Raw genomic sequence first — 20312 nt, 5'->3', positions numbered from 1 at the left:
TACTGGGTATTGTTGTACGTCTCTCTCTTTCTCTCGGGTTTTCTGCAATGTTCCTATTTATTTGCAGGGCGAGCCTTAAATATTGTCAGCGTAATAAGCGGTGGAATTTATATCAATCAAGCCATGGAGATGCTGACATACCATAAACACCAGCTTCATCTGCAGATCAAAGCTGGTCTTTAACAAAAACGAACTATTTAAGCCACTTTAAAAGGCTATCATTTTTAAATTTAAAAATGACCATTAAATGGCTTTCTATAATTCATAATAAATCTCGTAGCTGAATAATTTGTTTCAGTTCGAGTACATTTAGAACCTGAATCTCTTAAAATTATAAGATTATTTCGGTAATATGAAGTAAAGAACTCAGTTATTTTCAACCATTTGGTGTACTAGTGATTTCACGTCTCACCACTTCACAAGTTCAGGGTGACAGCCTTTGGCCGCTCCAGGTTGCTCCATGCTGCTTCTTCTCGGCGGCTGTACAAGCACCTCTGCTCCTCGGAGCTAAAATTTGCGATTGGAATATTTGAGTGGAACGCGCTGCACTTCAAAAACAATTAGTAACAAAGCAGCGGAATAGAACTGGAGACCATTTCAGGAATAAACTACTGTAACTGCTCCATTTGAGGCCGCTTCAAATTCTGCTTAATGTAAAAAAAAACATTTTTCGGTTCCACGTGAACTCAAATCTGACATGCTATTGTTATTATTCACTAGTGTGCCATGAAAAGTGAAAAATCCTTCACTTGTTTAGTGTGTACCAGAAGAAAATGCGTCTTGTGGTCTCTCAATCAATGGAAACTCTAGATTAACATTAGACTAAGCCCACACCTATTTGAGCAAGAAGTTTCCTACTTCTGTCTCCCTTCTTTCTTGAAGTGCTTTTACATTTGCATTTTTAAGATGCGCAGAGCCTCTCCAGAATCGAGGGAATTTGGAAGATTGCAATCGATGAATCCATCAACTCTGAAACCACATCTTTTAATAATCTATGTGGGCCATCATATTCAGGGATCTTGTCAGCCTTTATTTCCATTAGTTTTCCTCATAGTTCTTCAATGTTTGTGATTGTTTTAAGTTCCTTCCTACATTTACCCTCTAGATTTTCTACTCTTCTAATTGCAATGGCCACAAAATGTTGACATAGAACACTTTCATTTCAAAATAAAGAATAATAGGAAATGAGTGTCCATCAGATTATGCCGTTCTCACCAGTCTGGCCACATGACTCCAGATGGTCAACAATGTCATTGACTCTTAGATGCCCCCTGAAACAGGCAAGCAAACTTCTCAGTTATACTAAACTGCTATAAAGTGTGATACAGGGAATGAAATCAGATATACAGCCCAGCATTGACCAAGGTACCAGAAACATCCCTGAACAATGCATCAGTGAGCACTGCAGAGCTCCAATAGCAGCAGGAACATACCCCAACACAATCTGTGATATCACGGCCCAGTGAGTGCTCCACCTATCAAACCGAGGGATCAACCCTGCTTCAACGAACAGGATAGGTAGGCATGCCAGACATACATGAAAACGAAATGTTGATCAGATGAAGCTACCAACAGGACTACTTGCATGTCAATTAGTGTAAACAACACATGACAGGGATCAGAATTTCCACAATTGGCTGATCAGATCTGCCTCAATCCTGCCACATAACTACAGAATTCACTGGAGGAGGAGCCTCCACAATATTCATATCATCAACAATAGGGGAGTCCAGCACACAGTACAAAGATAACACTTAAGTATTTGAAACAATCTTCAGACAGAAGTGCCAAGTGGATGATCCATTTCTGCTTCCTCCAGAGATCCCATCATCAGATGCCAGTCTTCAGTCAATTTGATTCATAACATATGGTTCCAAGCAACAGCTGGAGTGACATGGATACCACAAAGGTTTGAGTCCTGACAACATTCTAACAATGGTACTGAAGATGCATGTTCCAGAATTTGATGTGTCTCATGCCAGTCAGTTCTTATGCAGCTGCAACATTGGAATCTCCCCGACAATGCAGAAAATTGTCCAATTATGTCCTGTACATAAAAAGCTGGACACATACAACCCTATCAATTACCACCCCATCAATCTACTCTCAATCATCAGTAAAGTTATAAAATGGGTCATCAACATTGCTGTCAAGCAGAGAGAATGTTGGAGAAACTCAGCAGGTCTGGCAGCATCTTGGGAAGAGAAACAGTTAACATTTCAGGTATGGGGTACCTCTTCTTTAGAATAGGGTTCTAACCCTGTTCCATTCAAGGCAGCTCACTGCCATCTCATCAAGAGTAATTAAACGTAAAGAATGACACACATCCTGTGAAATAAATTTATTAGATTAGATTATTTAATGGATAGAGAGAATCCCATAATTTATAGTTTAGTAATCACATCACATAATATTTCACCTATCTTCAGCTGCTGTACATCTAGCATTATTTTTGCTTCAGATTACTGTGTTTGCATTTAGTTTCTTTTGTAATTGGTAAGTGTATTTGCTTGCTGCTTTGAAGATTATAATATGACTTTAATGTTTCAAAAATAGTTTAGAATACAATAGCAAAATAAAAGTTTACTAAATCAGTTGACACAAATTAAATTACTAGTCTATCCCAGACACAACATGAATTAATGATTCACCTTTGTAGAATTTTTGTTAACTTTGCTTTGTTTCTGCCACCAAAGATGAGAAGGTCAGGGTCCATGCTTGCAGATTGATTGGAAATATTCTGCAAAGTGGACACCGAGTCTATATTTAGTCTCCAATATAGAGGAGATAATACTGTGAACCATGGATGCAGCAGACTAGATTGAAGAATTGCACGTAAATCACTGCTTCACCTTAGAGGTGTGTTTCGGGCCATGGACAGTGAGAAGAGAGGAAGCAAAGGGGCAATTTGCAGAGTTTTTAAACAGCACAGGATGAGGCTCTTCAGCCTATCATACCTGGTGTACTCATCAAACATCAACATATTCTAATCACATTTTCCAGTTTTTAGCCTGTAGTGCCATATGGTATGACACTTCAAAATGGCTCATGTAAATAGTTTTTAAATGTCTTGAGGAGTTTCCGCTTCCACCACCTTTTCAGTCAGAGAGTTACAGATAGTTACTCACTGGATGAGATTAAAAAATCCACAATTGCCCTCTAAAACTCCTGGTCTTTATCTCTGTAAGGTAAAATTGTACCTTTTGTTTATTAACCTCTCTACTGTAGGAAAAGGTTTCTCTCGATTTAGCCTTTCTATGCCAGTCAGAATGTGCTCCAAGGAAAACTCCAGTCTGCCTAGTCTTTCTTCATAACTGAATTATTCCAGCCTAGGCAACATCCAGGTGAATCTCTTCTGCACACCCTCAAGTGCAATCACATTCCGCTCATTGTGTCGTGACCCCAGAAAACCACATAGCTGTAGTCTAACTAACGCTATATATAATTCCATAACTTCCTTGCTCTTGTATTCAGTGCCTTGATTATTAAAGGAAAGTATCTCACATAAGACCACAAGACAGAAGTTCAGAAATTAGGCCATTCAGCTCATTGGGTCTGCTCTGCCATTCAATCATAGCTGATAAGTTTCTCAACCCCATTCTCCCACTGTCTCCACGTAACCCTTGATAATCAAGAACCTACCTATCTCTATCTTAAATGTACTCAATGACCTGACCTCCAAAGCCTTCTGTGGCAGTGAATTCCACTCTCTGGCTGAAGAAGTTTCTTCTTATCTCCATTCTAAAAGGTCTTCCCTCTACTCTACCTCTAATTTATCCTCTTATTTAATCTTCTCCCTCCTTATGCCTTCTTAACTGCCCTATCTACTTGTCCTGCTGCTTTCAAAGACATAAACACCACAGTTCCTCTGATCCTCCATATTTCCAAAGCTCTTACCATTCAAAGCATAATCCCTTGCCTCATTAGTCCTCCCAAAATGCATCACCTCACAGTTTTTTGGATCAAGTTCATTTGCCACTAGCAGCTGATCTATTTCGTCCTGTAGTTTAACACTTTCTTGCTCACTACTTACAACGCCATCAATTTTCATTTCATCTGCAAGCCTACTGATCATACCTTCTATATTATAGAGTCATAGAGATGTACAGCATGGAAACAGACCCCTTCAGTCCAACCTGTCCATGCCGACCAGATATCCCAACCCAATCTAGTCCCACCTGCCAGCACCCGGCCCATATCCCTCCAAACCCTTCCTATTCATAAACCCATCCAAATGCCTCTTAAATGTTGCAATTGTACCAGCCTCTACCACATCCTCTGGCAGCTTATTCCATACACGTACCACTCTCTGTATGAAAACATTGCCCCTGAAGTTTCTTTTATATCTTTTCCCTCTCACCCTAAACCTATGCCCTCTAGTTCTGGACTCCCCCACTCCAGGGAAAAGACTTTGTTCATTTATCCTATCCATGCCCCTCATGATTTTGTAAACCTCTATAAGGTCACCCGTCAGCCTCCGACGCTCCAGGGAAAACAGCGCCAGCCTGTTCAGCCTCTCCCTATAGCTCAAATCCTCCAACCCAGCAACATCCTTGTAAATCTTTTCTGAATCCTTTCAACTTTCATAACATCTTTCCGATAGGAAGGAGACCAGAATTGCATGCAATATTCCAACAGTGGCCTAACCAATGTCCTGTACAGCCGCAACATGATCTCCCAACTCCTGTACTCAATACTATGACCAATAAAGGAAAACATACCAAACACCTTCTTCACTATCTTATCTACCTGCAACCCCACTTTCAAGGAGCTATGAACCTGCACTCCAAGGTCTCTTTGTTCAGCAACAGTCCCTAGGACCTTACCATTAAGTGTATAAGTCCTGCTAAGATTTGCTTTCCCAAAGTGCAGCACCTCGCATTTATCTGAATTAAACTCCATCTGCCACTTCTCAGCCCATTGGCCCATCTGGTCCAGGTCCTGTTGTAATCTGAGGTAACCCTCTTCACTGTCCACCACACCTCCAATTTTGGTGTCATCTGCAAACTTACTAACTGTACCTCTTATGCTTACATCCAAATCATTTATGTAAATGACAAAAAGTAGAGGACGCAGCACTGATCCTTGCGGCACTCCACTGGTCATAGGCCTCCAGTCTGAAAAACAACCCTCCACCCCCACCCTTTGTCTTCTACCTTTGAGCCAGTTCTGTATCCAAATGGCTAGTTCTCTCTGTATTCCATGAGATCTAAGCTTGCTAATCAGTCTCTCATGGGGAACCTTGTCAAACGCCTTGAAGTCCATGTAAATCACATCTACTGCTCTGCCCTCATCAATCTTCATGTCTAGATCATTAAAGTAAACAACAAACAGCAAGGGACCCAGCATTGAATGCTGTAGTTTTTCACTGGACACAGAAACAGGGATGCTGCAAAGAAGATCAATCAACTTCAGAATAAAAACAACTCTTTATTTTGTCACGCTGGGTACTTTACTTAATATCATTCAACACCATCTTTAGACATGCAGCTGCTTCTCATCACTTGAAAATTGCATCAGCTTTCTTTCTGCACTTTGCACCATCTAGAAGTGCCATTCATTGGATAATCTGTCCAGTTGTAAACTGAGTATTAAAATTATATAAAGCAACATGCATCAATATTCATCAAACCATGGAATTTTCAGAAATACTCAATCTATAAATATGAAAGAATCTCACAACTATGAAAAGCCAAAGAAAACATTTCAAAAAAAAACTTCAAGACTGAAAAACAAAATTACTATGAAATATTTTTGCAATTTTGCCACATATGAACTTTGCTTGTGAATGGAAATATCAACAGACAGCCACATGCCAATATTATTTTGTTTGGGGAAATGGAAAATTATCTATGTAAAATCATGGCTTTTATCATACATATATAGTTTGTATAAATAAATATATGCACTATGTTTTTTTCAATATAGTTTCTGATTATTGTGTAAAGTACTGATGTGGATGTGTGCACAAATTTAATATTTGTTGTTTGTGTTAAAAAAAATTAACTTTATCTTGAAAGTTTGTTTATTTATTTTCATATTTATAACTTGGACAAGAACATTGAGGAATTTAACTTTGATGCAAGAGATGATTTATATTTAATTACTTTTCTTCTAATGAAGACTCACTTTGGATAGCCACCATCTTCTGGAGGCAGATGTTACAGAACGGACTTAAAATGATTTCATTCATTTATTGGAAGTTGTTGGTTCACTGTAGTTTGCACATTTTTGATTTGGCAATCCCAGATTATCAAAGTATCAACTTGCATATAAATGAACAGAATCAATGAGACATCCCATGTGATTACCTTAACTCAACTTGCAAGAATACAAATACCCATATAAGATAAATTAAACAGTAAATCATATAATTTTGTAAACTTTGGATTTTCTAGAAGACTTAAGGGGAGAGAATCTTACTTTTAAGCAGAAGATCACTTATGCCATACACCGTTTTGTCATTATTAACATAAAACACATTTTCTTGCAATGACAAGTATTGTAGAAAATACAGGTAGTTGTTGCTTCTCATACATCAGCTTTTTGCATAAGCTCTGCTTAAAATGACCTCCGTTTGATCATTTCCATGACAGTAAAGATCCAAAGCGCATAGAAGGTGCTTTCCATTTAGTTTGGATGCTGTACCCATGATTTGATCTGAGAGAGAAATCATTCATTATATGGTAGACATTATATAATAATGGTACAAATAATATTTACAAGACATGTTCAGCACCTGAAAACAGGTCCATTTTAGATACTAATCAGCAAAAGTCACATTACCATAATTTTTGTTAATCAAAAATACATGAAACATTTATGGCACAGATGTCATTCTAGCCACTAACCATGTTTACTAAATAAGAAAATCCAGCCTTATTCCATGTCTCAGATCTTCACTATTAGCCCTCTAATCTTTCTTAAAATAGAACAAAAAACAGTACAGGCCCTTCTGCTCTCGATGTCTTCTTTTTATCAATTTGTTCATGGGATGGGAGTTTTGCTGGCTTGGCCAATATTTATTGCCCATTCTAAATTGCTCGGAGAAGGATGTGGAGAGTTGCCTTCTTGAATTGCTGCATGCCTTAGAATGTAGGAACATCCATAGTGTTGTTTGGAAAGGACTTCCATGAGTTTGACCCAGTGATAGTGAAGGAACAGCAGAATCGTTCCAAGTCAAGATTGTGTCAGGCTTGCAGGTGGTGGAATTGGAACATGGGTATGGAAGGTATTGTATAAGGAACTTTATTTCAGTGCATCTTCTAATTGGTACACAGTGCTACCACCGTGTTGGTGCTAGAGAGAGTGAATGAGAAAGCTGGTAGAGGCTGTGTGAATCTAGTAGGATGCTTTCTCCTGGATGATGTCAAGCTGAATGTTGTTGGAGAGTATTTAATCACATTCTTGACCTTTGCCTTGTAGATTGTGGTCAGGCATTAGTTGACAGGAGGGTGAGTTACTCAATTCCTTGCTTTTAACCTGCTCTCGTAGCTACTATATTTATACGATTGTAAAGTTCAGTTTCTGGCCAGTTGGATCCCCTTTTTGCTGATGGTGGGGAATTTAACAATGACAATGCCATTGAACATTAAAGGGCAATAGTTAGGTATTCATTAGACTTAATTCCAGATTTTTATTGAATTGGAGATGTTATGACATGGTATGAATAGTCTGACACTTAAGTGGCAAATAAGATGCACACTACACATCAGCTCAAGTTGGATGTTACAGGTCTGTCTGCACATGGATACAGACTACTTCATTATCGGTGGAGTCAAGAATAGTGTTGAAACAGAGTGTAATTATTAGCAACTCTCTCAATTCTGACCTTATAATGGAGGGATGGTCATTATTGAAGCAGCTAATAATGGTAGGGCCTAGGACAGATTACAATAGCTAGGTGGTTGTTTATGACGGGTGTGGATGCAGTGGGCTGAAGGGCCTTTTTCTGTACTATAGATCTCTATGACACTACCCTTAAGGAACTCCTGCACTGAGATCCTGGAGCAGAGATGGTTGATCATGAACAACCACAAACACCCCCTATTGTGTCAAGTATGACTCCAACCAGCAGAGTTTTCCCAATTTCCATTGATTCAGGTTTTGGTAGGGTACCTTGCTGCCATATTTAGTTGAATGATACCTTGGTGTCAAGGACAGTCACTCTCACCTCATCTCTGCATCTGTACTTTTGTTCACACTTGGACCAAAGCTGTAATAAGGTCAGGAGCCAAGTGGCCCTGGAGGAACCAAAGCTCAGTGTAAGCGAACAGGTTATTCCTTTGCAAGTGCCACTTAATAGAACTGTCAAGATACCCCTCCATCATTTTTCTTATGATTGAGAATAGATTGATAGCATAATGAATGGTTGGATTGGATTTGTCCAACCTTTTATGCACAGGACATAACCACATAATTTTCCAATTTGTTGGGTAGATACTGAGGAGGAAGCAATGATGTATTGGTATTTGGCTAAGGCAATGGTATAGTAGTATTGTTGTTGGATTAATAATCTAGAAACCCAGGATTCTTGGGAGTCAGGTTTGAATACCGCCATAGCAGGTGATGGAATATGAATTAACTAACACTCTAGAATTAAAATGATTCTAGATGAAATAACATGTTAATTTAGGGAAGGACATTACTGCTCTTACCTGGTCTGGCCTACATATCACTCCAGACCCACAACAATGTGATTGAATCTTAACTGCCCTCTGAGATGGTCTGGCTAAACATTCAGTAAAAGTCTTAAAAAAGGAATGAAACCAAATATACCATCTTGCATTGACTGAAGCACCAGACAATTCAAAACACAATCCTGTTAACCCCGAAAAATCTTTCTTACTAAAGTGGGGATTAGTGTCAAAGTTGGGAGAGCTGTCTCACAGACTAGTCAAGAACAACGTGATATAGCCATATTCAGAATCACATCTTACATACAATGTTCCAAACAAAACCATCACCAAGTCTGGGCTTGTCCCAACATCAAGGCAGGCCCAGTAGAGGTGGCAGAACAATGGTGTACAGGCAGGAAGGAATTGCCTAGAAGTCACTGAAATTGACACTGGAGCCTGTAAAGTCTCATGGCACCAGACAAACATAGTCAAGGAAATCTCTTGCTGATTACCATGTACCATTCCCCCTTGGTTGATGAATCTCCTCCATGCTGAACACCATTTCGAGGAAGCACTGAGGGTGGCAAGAGTGCACAGTTTATTCTGGGTGGAGATTTCAAAGCCCGTCACCAAGAGTAGCTTAGCGCTATTCTACTGACTGAGTTGGTCCACTCATAAAGGACATTGTTGCTAAACTAGGTTTGCAGCAGGTTTTGAGGGAACTAATGGGAAAAGCATATTTGACCTCATCCTAACCAATATGCTTGTACCTGTCCATGACAGTATTGGTAAGAGTGAACACCACATAGTCCTTGTGGAGACCAGTATGATCTTCATATTGAGAATCCCTCCATCATGTTGTTTGGCACTATGCTATGCTAAATGGATCAACTTAGAACCAATCCAACAACTCAAAACTGGGCATACATGTGGTGCTGTGGTCTATTAGCAGCAGCAGAATTGTATGTGAACACCAATATGCAAGCTCATGACCCAGCTTACCCCTTACCATACCATTACTATCAAGCTACATAATCAAACCTACTTCAGTGAATAGCGCAGAGAGTATACCAGGAATAGTGCCAGGCATACTTAAAATTGGTGAAGCTACAATATAGTATTAATTGCATGCTATCAGCATAAGTAGCAAGTGATAGACAGAGCTAACCAATCCTAAACAGCCAATAGATCAGTTGTAGTTTCTGCAGTTAGATCACATCTAGTATGAATGATTATGGACAATTAAAAAAACACTAGAGGAACTCTCATTGAAAGATAGAACAGACTTAAGGGTCTGAATGGCTTACTCATGTTCCTATGCTCATAGAAGGAGGCTCCACAAATATCCCCATTATCAATAATAGGGGAGCCCAACACATCAATGCAATAAGATATAGCTGAAGCATTTGCTATTCTTCAACCAGAAGTGTCAAGTGGAGCTATTCTGGTCTCCTCAATAGTACCCCAGCATCACAGATGCCAGTCTTCAACCAATTCAGTTCACTCCACAAAATATCATGTAACTAATCAGGTAGTGTTATCAAGACCCAAAACTTTGCAGTATCTAATGTCTTCAATCATTTCTGGACATCATATAGAGTGAATCAAATTGACTGAAGACGGCATCCGTGCTGCCCGAGACCTACTATGACACTGGGATAGATTATACACTCAGGATAAAGTACTTCTGGATAAAGATGGTTGCAAATGCTTCAGTCTTGACTTTAGTGTTGAGGTGTTGGTTTCCCATATCCTTATCATTCAGAAGGAGTACTTGTAGAGATTCCACTTCCTGTTAGTTGTCCAATTGTCCACTTATATGGCAGCCCACACACCTTCCTTGGAAATATACAAGACACCAATATGGCTGGACAGGGTGGATACTGAAAAAGGCTGCCTCTTTTGGGAGAGACCTGAGCTACAGGAGGCATTTAAAATTGTTGGGTCTTCCACTTAAAACAGAGACGAAGTGGGTCTGAATGAGTAGGTGTCCTTTGGAGTACTATTAGGAAAGAGTGATCATAGCATTAGAACATTTAGTTAACTATGGAAAAGGATAAAGAGCAACCTAAAGTAAGATACTTAATTGGAATAATAGCATCATAATATTTAGTTAACTATGGAAAAGGGTAAAGAGCAACCTAAAGTAAGCAGGCTATCCTCAGTGGGGTGAGAACACATCTGTCTCAGCTCAGTTCAAAATCAAATTTTGGCTTGCACAATTGTCCTGAAGTAATGAGCTGTCTTCAAAAGGGGCAGATGGTTCATATACATTCCCACAAGTAGAAAAGGCACAACAACCTAAGCTTAAGCTCCTGGGATAAGAATAAATAAAGAGTAAGATAAAACAAAAACAAGGGGCTTTATGACAGATGTAAGGCTAATCAGACAAGTGAAGTGGAGGCTGAAAATAAATAATCCAGAGGGCCTACTGGAAGGATGTTGTGAAACTTGAAAGGATTCAGAAAAGATTTGCAAGGATGTTGCCAGGGTTGGAGGATTTGAGTTTTAGGGAGAGGCTGAATAGGATAGGGGGGTGACCGTATAGAGGTTTATAAAATTGTGAGGGGCATGGATAGGTTAAATAGACAAAGCCTTTTCCCCGGGGTGGTGGCAGTCCAGAACGAGAGGGCATAGGCTTAGGGTGAGGGGGGAAAGATATAAGGGGCAACTTTTTCATGCAGAGGGTGATGCGTGTATGGAATGAGCTGCCAGAGGAAGTGGTGGAGGCTGGTACTATTGCAACATTTAAAAGGCATCTGGATGGGTATATGAATAGGAAAGGTTCAGAGGGATATGGGCCAAGTGCTGGTAATTGGGACTAGATTAGATTCGGACATCTGATCATCATGGGTAAGTGGACCAAAGGGTCTGTTTCCGTGCTGTACATCTCTATGACTCTCTGAATCTAAAACTGAGAAAGGAAATCAGAGAACTAGACTGAGAGATAAGAAAAGGCCAGCTATCACAAAACAGAATCCAAGTCTTCTGCAAGCATGGAAATAGTAAAAGTGTAGCAAGAAGGAAGAATGTGATTGATTAGGAATCAAAAAGGATCTATTTGTGAAGATCGAGAACCTTACTGAAGTATTAAATGAGTACTTTGCCAATGTTTAATTCAAAGTGATTGTGAAAGAAGGGGTAAGTTGAGGCTATGGTTTGGTAAAAAGCTATCTGAAAGCCATGCAGTTCTTAAGGTTAATTATGTCATGAGGATTTAATGAAATGTATCCAAAGATTCGAAGACAAGTGAGGGATGGAACTGCAGAGGCTTGAGTAGAAATTTCCAATCTGCATTAAATACAAGGGTGGTGCCAGAGGCCTGGAGAATTGCAAACATCACATTGTTTAAACAAGGATAGAAGGATAAACACAGCAAACACAGGCCATTCTGTTTAGCTATTGGTTGTGAGAAAGCTTTAGAGATGATATACTGGGACTAAACAAATAGTCACTTGGACAAATTCAGATTATGGTAGTTAGGGAAAGCCAGCATGAATTGGTTAAAGGCAAATCATAATTAACTAACATGACTTTTTTTAAAAAGGAGATAAAAAGAGATGATTGATGAAGATAACACTGTTGTTAGTGTATATAGTCATTAAAAAGGGATTTGATAAAATTCCACATTATAAACTTGTCAACAAAGTTGAAACCAATATATTAAACTGATAATGGCAGCATGGAAACAAAGTTGGCTGAGTGACAGTGAACACAGACTAATAATGAATGACTGTTTTCATGAGTGTCGGAGGCTATTTAGTGGGTTCTCCAGGTGTATGTAGGGGTCCAACTGCTTTTCTTGATTATATAATACTCATGGGCACAATTTTAAAATTCGCAAATGATTCAAACCATGCAAGAACGGTGAATCGTGAGGAGGAGTGATAAACTTCACAAGAATACAGACAGGTTGGACGAATGGGCAGAATTGTGGCAAATGAAATGTAATGAAAAGAAGTGTAACATAGTAAGCCAACAAGATGGAGGAACCGGAGTACAGAGGAATCTCGATTATCCATAGTACACGGATAGGAAGTATTCCGTTTGGTTAATCGAATTCCAGATAATCGAATGTCAGATAACAGTTTAGCCAAGCATTGGGACCTTGCGATCTTGCCAGATAATCGATATTCAGAAATTGAATGCCGGATAATCGAGGTTGCTCTGTATGCCATTCAGCGCATTGATTCTGTTCCATCATTCAATAAGATCATGGCTGATCTGGTCGGTCTCAACTCCACCTTTCTGCCTATTATCTATAATCTTTTAATTCCTTTACTGATTAGAAATCTGTCTATCTCAACCTTGAACATACTTAACAACTCAGTCTCCACAGTCCTCAATGGTAAAGAATTCCACACATTCACAACCCTCAAAGAAGAAATTTGTCCTCATCTCTTTTGTAAATGCGTGACCACTTATTCTGAGATAATACTCCTTGGTGTTAGACTCTCCCACAAGGGGAAAATAACCTTTCTGTATCTAACCTGTAAAATCATTTAATAGATTTTGTTGTGGAATAACTAGAAGAGAAAATGGAAAATATAGGGCACAGTTCTAAAAGTAATACAGGGTCAGAAAGACTTGGGGTATATGTGTAAAAATGACTAAAGATGGTATGGTAAGTTGAGCAAGTGATTAAAAAGGCACATGGACTTTGAGCTTTATAAATCAAAGCATCTATAATGAGCCTGCATAAAGCCTTGGTTCCTCCTCAAATGGAGTACAATATCCAATTCTGTTTACTTTACAGAAGGTGCAGAAAATATTTACTGTAATGGTTCCAAAGATGAGATGCTTGAGTTATATGGAAACATTTGAGGAGAACTCCCGCTTCCCTAAGAAAGCGTTGAGGCAAAATTTGATAGAAACATTCAAAACTCATGAAGGGCCTGGCCAGAGTGGTCAGAAATTGTTGTCATACAGTCGTATAACATGGAAATAGACCCTTTAGTCCAACTCGTCTATGCCAATCATGTTCCCAAACTCAATTAGTCCCACTTGCCTGTGGTTGGTCAATATCCCTCCAAACCTTTCCTATTCACGTACTTATCCAAATGAGTTGTAAACGTTATAACCATACCTCCATCCACCACTTCATCTGGCAGCTCATTCCACACATGACATGTGTAAAAAAAGTTGCCTCTGATGTATTTTTTAAAACTTTCTCCTCTCACCTTAAAAGTATGCTCCCAAGTTTTGAACTCCCCATCCTTAGGAAAAGATACTTGCTATTCACCTTATTTATGCCTCTCATGATTATGAACCTCCATAAGGTTACCCTCAACCTTCTATGCTCCAGTGAAAAAAAGTCCCAGCCTATTTCTATAACTCAAACCCTCCATTCCTGGCAACGTTCTGGTAAATCTTTTTGAACCCTCTCCAATTTAATAATATCCTTCTCATAGCAGGGCAACTAGAACTGCACATAGTACTCCAGAAGTGACCACATCAATGTTCTGTGCAAGCTCAACATTGGCAGAACTGTCAAGAATTATTGATACGAATGTGAACTGATGTGACTTCCAAAAAATGAAACTGTTCACATTTTTCTCTCCACATACGCTGCCAGACTTGGTTTCCCAGCATTCCAGCATTTCGTTTTGATACTGATGTGGGCAATTGGTAAAAGAACAATCATGATCTCATGAAAGTTTTTTTTGTGTCGTAAGTAGCACTGATCTGGAATGCATTTTCTCAGATTGTGGTGGATGCAGATACAATTGTGGCTTTCAAAGAGTAAAATAAAGACAAATAAATATGTAGGGCTCTTGCAGAGAACCAATATGGACATGACAGAATGATGGCCTCATTCTGTTTTTGTAACCACTCCCATGAATCTATGGTCTGTACCCTCACCTCATCAGTTTATTTATTGTACTTTGAGCAAATAAGTAATATGTCTAAACACTGAGAAAGTCCTTTCATGTCTAATTTCTAGCTCGTTTTCTTGAAATTCTATATTTTCTGTCTTTGATTTCCAACTTTGCTTCTCTTCTTTCTTAAACTATGCTAATGTTCCAAACCCTGTTAATTGACAGTAGGAACTGTAGTGGAAGTTAATTTCTTATTTGAAATTAAACCTTTAACAATTAGTACTGGCCACATGTTGTTATATGTTTTATAAGCATGGTACAATTGCTCTTTGTGGATACAAATTTACCAATATGCATTAATCTCTTGGATGCTAAATTCTGCGGTGATGATTAACATAATCAAGTAGGAACATCAATCATTGCCTTCATTAAAGCGAGTGAGTTGTGAAACTAAACTTGGTCTCATAGATTTTAACAGTGAATTGTTTATATTCATCTTGAGGTATAAAAACTTACATTACCATTTATGATTGAAGTTTCAGAAGTACAACCACCAGACAGGATGGAAATAAAAGTGGTGTCATTTGCATCAGTAACGAAGATCTTGTCAGTTGTCAGTGGTAGAAATACAACATCCATAGCAATTTCCTGATTTATATCTGTCAAAGGTGACACAATGGTGTTGAAAAAACTCAGGTACAAATAGTTCTTACTGATCAAAGCCATAAATACATACCAACAATCGTCAATGTATAGTGACCATAACTCCAAGCAGTGGCAAAATCTCTCGCATTATTATTGGACTCAAGTAGAAATGAAGAACATCTTGATGATTGGAGGTTATGCTGGCTCATCATTGCTTCCTTTTTTGCATACTCAAACATTTGTGGACAACTTTCAGGAAGAAGTTGGCCAAATGACAAGAATTCTTTCACTCGACCTTTAATCTCTGACCACTTTGAACTTTCCCATGACCAATTTAAAGATTTGGATTTTGGAACTTCATCCATTTCAGAGATATCTAAAAGAGAATGTTAAAATATTCTTTATTTAAAGGAACTAAATTACCACATACGACAGCTTTTAGCACTGTAGGATTAATTCTGCCTAGAAACTAATATCTTGTGTAACATCAATTGATCAAACCAAAAATAATTTTGTATAATTGCGTGATTGGGTATTTAACCCCAACTTCTCATAACTGTCCATATTACTTTGCTAATTTATGTAGATATAATGCTATGGTATGGAGGTGCCAGTGTTGGACTGGGGTGGGCAAAAATCACACAACACCAGATTATAGTCCAACAGGTTTATTTGGAAGTACAAGCTTTCAGAGCAATGCTCCTTTGTTAGGTCGCTAGTGGGACAGGATGATAGGACATAGAATTTATGGTAAAAGGTCAAAGTGTCATCCAACTGATGCAATGTATTGAACAAACCAATTTTTTGTTAAGTCTTTAATCACTAGAATAGTTTGTAGGCTTTGATTCATTAAGATGTAAATCCCAGAACTTCTTTGAAGTCACATTCCCAGATTACTTAAGGTTTTATAAAAAAAAAGTGACATCTCAACTCAGACAATGCATTAAAAGTGAGGTTAGAGTTTGTCTATATTCCAACCTTGAGGCAGACCAGTTCTATTTCCAAAGCAGGAATTTATAAAAGGTCACATGGACTGCCTACCTACAGATTGTGCGCTTTTTGAACAAAATAGAATGTATCTGCAAATACAAATTCACACCATAGACTTAGGTATGTGTGCACGCATGCAAGGAGGAGAGAGAGTGGAGACTGCGTAAGTGCGCGCGCAGGTGTGACGGAGTATATATCTGTGAATGTGAGTCTAAGAGAGAGCACATGTGTATGAGAGAGGATCTGCGTGAGTGTGTGAATGTGATCGTGTTTAAGAGTGTGTGTGTGTATAGTGTAGTGAGGTCACCTGTAGTGAAGACTTTAGCTACTATTTCTGGTACTCACTGGAACCTTTGTTAGCTAATAATTACTGATTCCATCCTTTTCGTTGGCAACAGTTTGAGATAATACCATTATGTTCATTATCTTGGTATCACATTTCATTCCAAGATGAACTTCCCACTTAACTGCTGTGTCATCATGAAGAGCATTTATTGCCACATTTGTATCCCCCATACATTTCATCCAGTTATCAGCTCTTCTTCTGCTGATACCTTCATTCATGCTTTCATTATCTCTAGACTCAATAATTTCAATCTATTGCAGTTTCCCACATTTCACCCTCCATAAAATTGAATTCATCCAAACCTCTGCTGTTTGCATCTTAATTCACATCTAGTCCAGTTCCTTTACCATCTCTGTCTTTGCTGACATACATGGCTCACAGTCAAGTTAAAACTCCCATCCTTTCTTTCAAATCTTCTTCAGCCCCACTGCCCTCCAAGATATCTGCACTCCTCTGTTTCTGGCTCCACACGCATCCCAAATTTTAATTGTTTCAACATTTGTGACTATCTCTCAGTGCCGAGGTCCCAATTTCCAAAATTCTTCCTTGTAACCATTTGCCTATCTAACTAACTTTTCTCTTTTAAGACACAGCTTTAAATCAATTTCTTTGATCAAGCTCTTGGTCATTTTGATTTACATTGCTCAATGCCTTACTTTATTTCATAATGCTTCTGCAAATTCCTTGGGATGCAGCATAATGTTTGTATTTATAAAGTATCTTTCATGCTCAGTACTTGTAGTGAGATACAATGAAATAGCTTTATAGGCCATTTCAGAGGGCATGAGTCGAAAAGTGTGGTGCTGGAAAAGCACAGCAGGTTAGGCAGCATCCAAGGAATTGATGTTTCGGGCATAAGCCCTAGTTGAAGGGCTTATGCTCGAAATGTCGACTCTCCTGATCCTCGGATGCTGGGTGACCTGCTGTGCTTTTCCAACGCCACATTTTTTGACTCTGACTCTCCAGCATCTGCAGTCATCACTTTCTCTCTCTTCACAGGACATCATAAACTATTTGCACAATATAGATGAGTGTCCTCTCTGACAAACACTGGCAAATCAGTTGGTGCTACAATAATCCATCAGCTTTCATGATGATTGTTCATAATACCAGGTTCAATTCCCACCTCATGTTTGCACATTCTCCCCGTGTCTGCGTGGGTTTCCTCCCACAGTCCAAAAATGGTTTGGTGAATTGACCATGCTAAATTGCCCGTAGTGTTAGGTGAAGGGGTAAATGTAGGGGAATGGGTCTAGTAGATTGCACTTCGGTGGGTTGGTGTGGACTTGTTGGGCTGAAGGACCTGTTTCCACACTGTAAGTAATCTAATCTAATCTAAAAAACATGGGGTATCAGTGGAAGTGAGAGTAAAATTGGTGTTGCACAAGAAGCCACAATTAGAAGAGTGCAGATATACTAAAATGGCTGCAGCTATACGAAACTCTAGTTAGACCCCACTTGGAGTACTGAGAGCAGATTTGGGCACCACACTTTAGGCAGAGGGAAGGAGGGCGTACAGTGCAGCTTTACGAAAAGGATCCATAATGCCAGGGGTTAATTTATAAGATGGGCCAAATTAGGCCTTTTTATTTCCAGATTCTGGAAGGTTAAGAAGTAATCTGATCAAAACCTTCAAGATATTAACAGGAAAATATAGGTAGAAAAGGAAAACTATTCCCACTGTTTGGAGATTCTAGAACTAAGGAAGTATTCATTTCATATGAAACAGATTACCTACTACTGTATAGATATCATTTTCCTCATTTTAAAGCATTGTTTTGATTTCCATATGTAAATATAATGTACTGGTTCACAGGATGAATTTAGCTCAAAATCCAGGATAACATCCCTTTGATGGTTTCACAATATGTGTACCCAATAGCCCCCACTGATCCCATCCATGCCTTAGTTTGGATACGTTCTCGACTCCTTTGATGACATAAGGCAGTAATGCAGTTCAGAGTGCAATAAAACCCCACAGGAATTATATGAATTTGTAGCTTAACAGTATCAAAATCTTTCATGTAAAAAAATTCATGGGTGGTATATTCATGAGTATCTGTAACAGGCTGAGGAAACTAAAAAAAGGTCTGTTCATAGCATTGCTTCTGATGCATAAATGGCAAATTTAGCAATGTACCTGGAACCCAAATATTCATGTCTTGTCTGACAAAATGTAATACTAGTTCAATTGTTTCTTTTTGAGTTTATTCATGGATAAGCTATTCAAAGTAGATTCATTTTGATAAAGTGAGGAAGCTATTATATCCATAGGAAACTGTTCTGAATGACATGAGCAGAAGGGAAGTCCACTTTTAAACAAACCTTCATCGGCAGTGAAATATTCATCTTCTGTTTCTTCACTATTGGATAATAAACTTGGATCAAGATCAGGAGCTGAATTTTTCAGAGTGGATGCCTGAAGAGCTTCATATTTTCTTGATCTATAATCAGTAATATATCAGACTTACTTTCTTTATATAAGATTTATGTCGACTATTGAGAGACTAAAGTATATGTTTTGTAATTTTCAGATCAATTGATTACATAATACAAAAGTTATATTGGACTTAAGACCAGAGAATTTACCACACATCACTGACAAATTGAAGATCCTCCTGTTCTGCATGGCTCACTTGCTGTTTGGACAGAATTTTACATTTGCCTGCCAGTGGGGGTTGGCTGGGGTGAGGTGGGGTGGTGGGAGGTGAATTTCCACCAAGCTTCCTCTTGAACTGATCATTGTTACAGTGGGAGGGGAAACAGCAGTTTTATCTTCCTGCTGCATCCATGTGTTAAGCCTGCCAATCACATTGGTCACCATTCTTAAAACATTGAAGTGTGTAGATGTTGGAAATCCATTCTGATATTTTATATTCCAGTTTTATGCACTCCATACAAAGGCATTCATCTGGAGTTTCAAAGAATGAGAGGTGATTTCATTGAATCATATAAAATTCTTAAGGGGCTTGACAGGGTAATTGCTGAGAGGATATTTCCCTCATGGAAGAGTCCAGGACAGGAGGGTGTAGTCTCAGAATAAAGGAGTGCCAGCTTAAGACTGAGATGAAGAGGGATTTTTTTCTCTCAGAAGGTTGTGAGCCTTTGGAGCTCATTGCTACAGAGAGCTATGGGGTAGGGTCCTTGTGCATATTTAAGGCTGAGTTTGATAGATTCTTGATCAACAGGGGAATCAAGGGTTCCAGGGAATGAGCAAACAAGTGGATATGAGGAGTGTTGGATCAGCCACAATCAGATGGAATAGTGAAGCAGGCTCGAAGAGCTGAACAACCTACTCCTGTCTCTACTACTTATGGTCTTAAATCCAGTCACCTGACTCCCTCATAGATTGAGAAAGTAGATTGTGATCAGGAGTGGAACTACTGACAATTTTGACTCTCTAATCAGGATTTTTGATGCCAAATGTTAATTTTTGCATTATCATGCAAGAAAGCAATTAAACCAGCACAGATCAAGCATCATTAGGGGATGGAATTACTAAATTATTCACTTAACCAGCTGAGCTAACTCCTGATATATCTTGAATCTGCTATCTTATCCAAGGACAATTCATTGTTGACATTATGGACAATGTTTGATTCAGCAAATAAAGGTAAAGTTGTTTCAGTGAACAATTAAATTTTAAAAACTAACTGATTAAGCTAACAGCTTTATCAGAGCTGTTTTCTATATCTTTAAACACATGAAAATATGTCAACCTGTTGTTACAATTCTTTGTCTCTTTAGGTGAAAACCTGACATTTTTGAACTTTATTACAATCATTACAATTTTATTTTTAAAAATGCAGCCATTGTGTCTGCCGTGTTGGTCAAACAATAGTTATACATTCAAAGTGTACATTCCAACTCCTAGTCCATTGGTTTTTAGGTTTA

The 20312-nt window shown here is 38.7% G+C and overlaps 1 protein-coding gene across 1 annotated transcript in view; it reads right to left on the bottom strand.

Moving 5' to 3' along the window:
• Positions 1-416: 416 nt before the first annotated feature.
• Positions 417-20312, bottom strand: part of LOC140481694 (RPA-related protein RADX-like) — a 98371-nt gene continuing 78475 nt past the window's right edge. Inside the window, exons 11-13 of the mRNA XM_072578269.1 lie at positions 18744-18862; positions 14954-15096; positions 417-548 (exon numbers count right to left, since the gene is read on the bottom strand). Coding sequence (XP_072434370.1) covers positions 417-548; positions 14954-15096; positions 18744-18862 — 394 coding nt within the window. The remainder of the gene's footprint in view (positions 549-14953; positions 15097-18743; positions 18863-20312) is intronic.

This window comes from Chiloscyllium punctatum, chromosome 9, assembly GCF_047496795.1.
Source record: "Chiloscyllium punctatum isolate Juve2018m chromosome 9, sChiPun1.3, whole genome shotgun sequence".
Taxonomy (NCBI): domain Eukaryota; kingdom Metazoa; phylum Chordata; class Chondrichthyes; order Orectolobiformes; family Hemiscylliidae; genus Chiloscyllium; species Chiloscyllium punctatum.
Note: the sequence above shows the minus strand (reverse complement) of the source record. Positions and strands in the feature narration are given on the sequence as shown.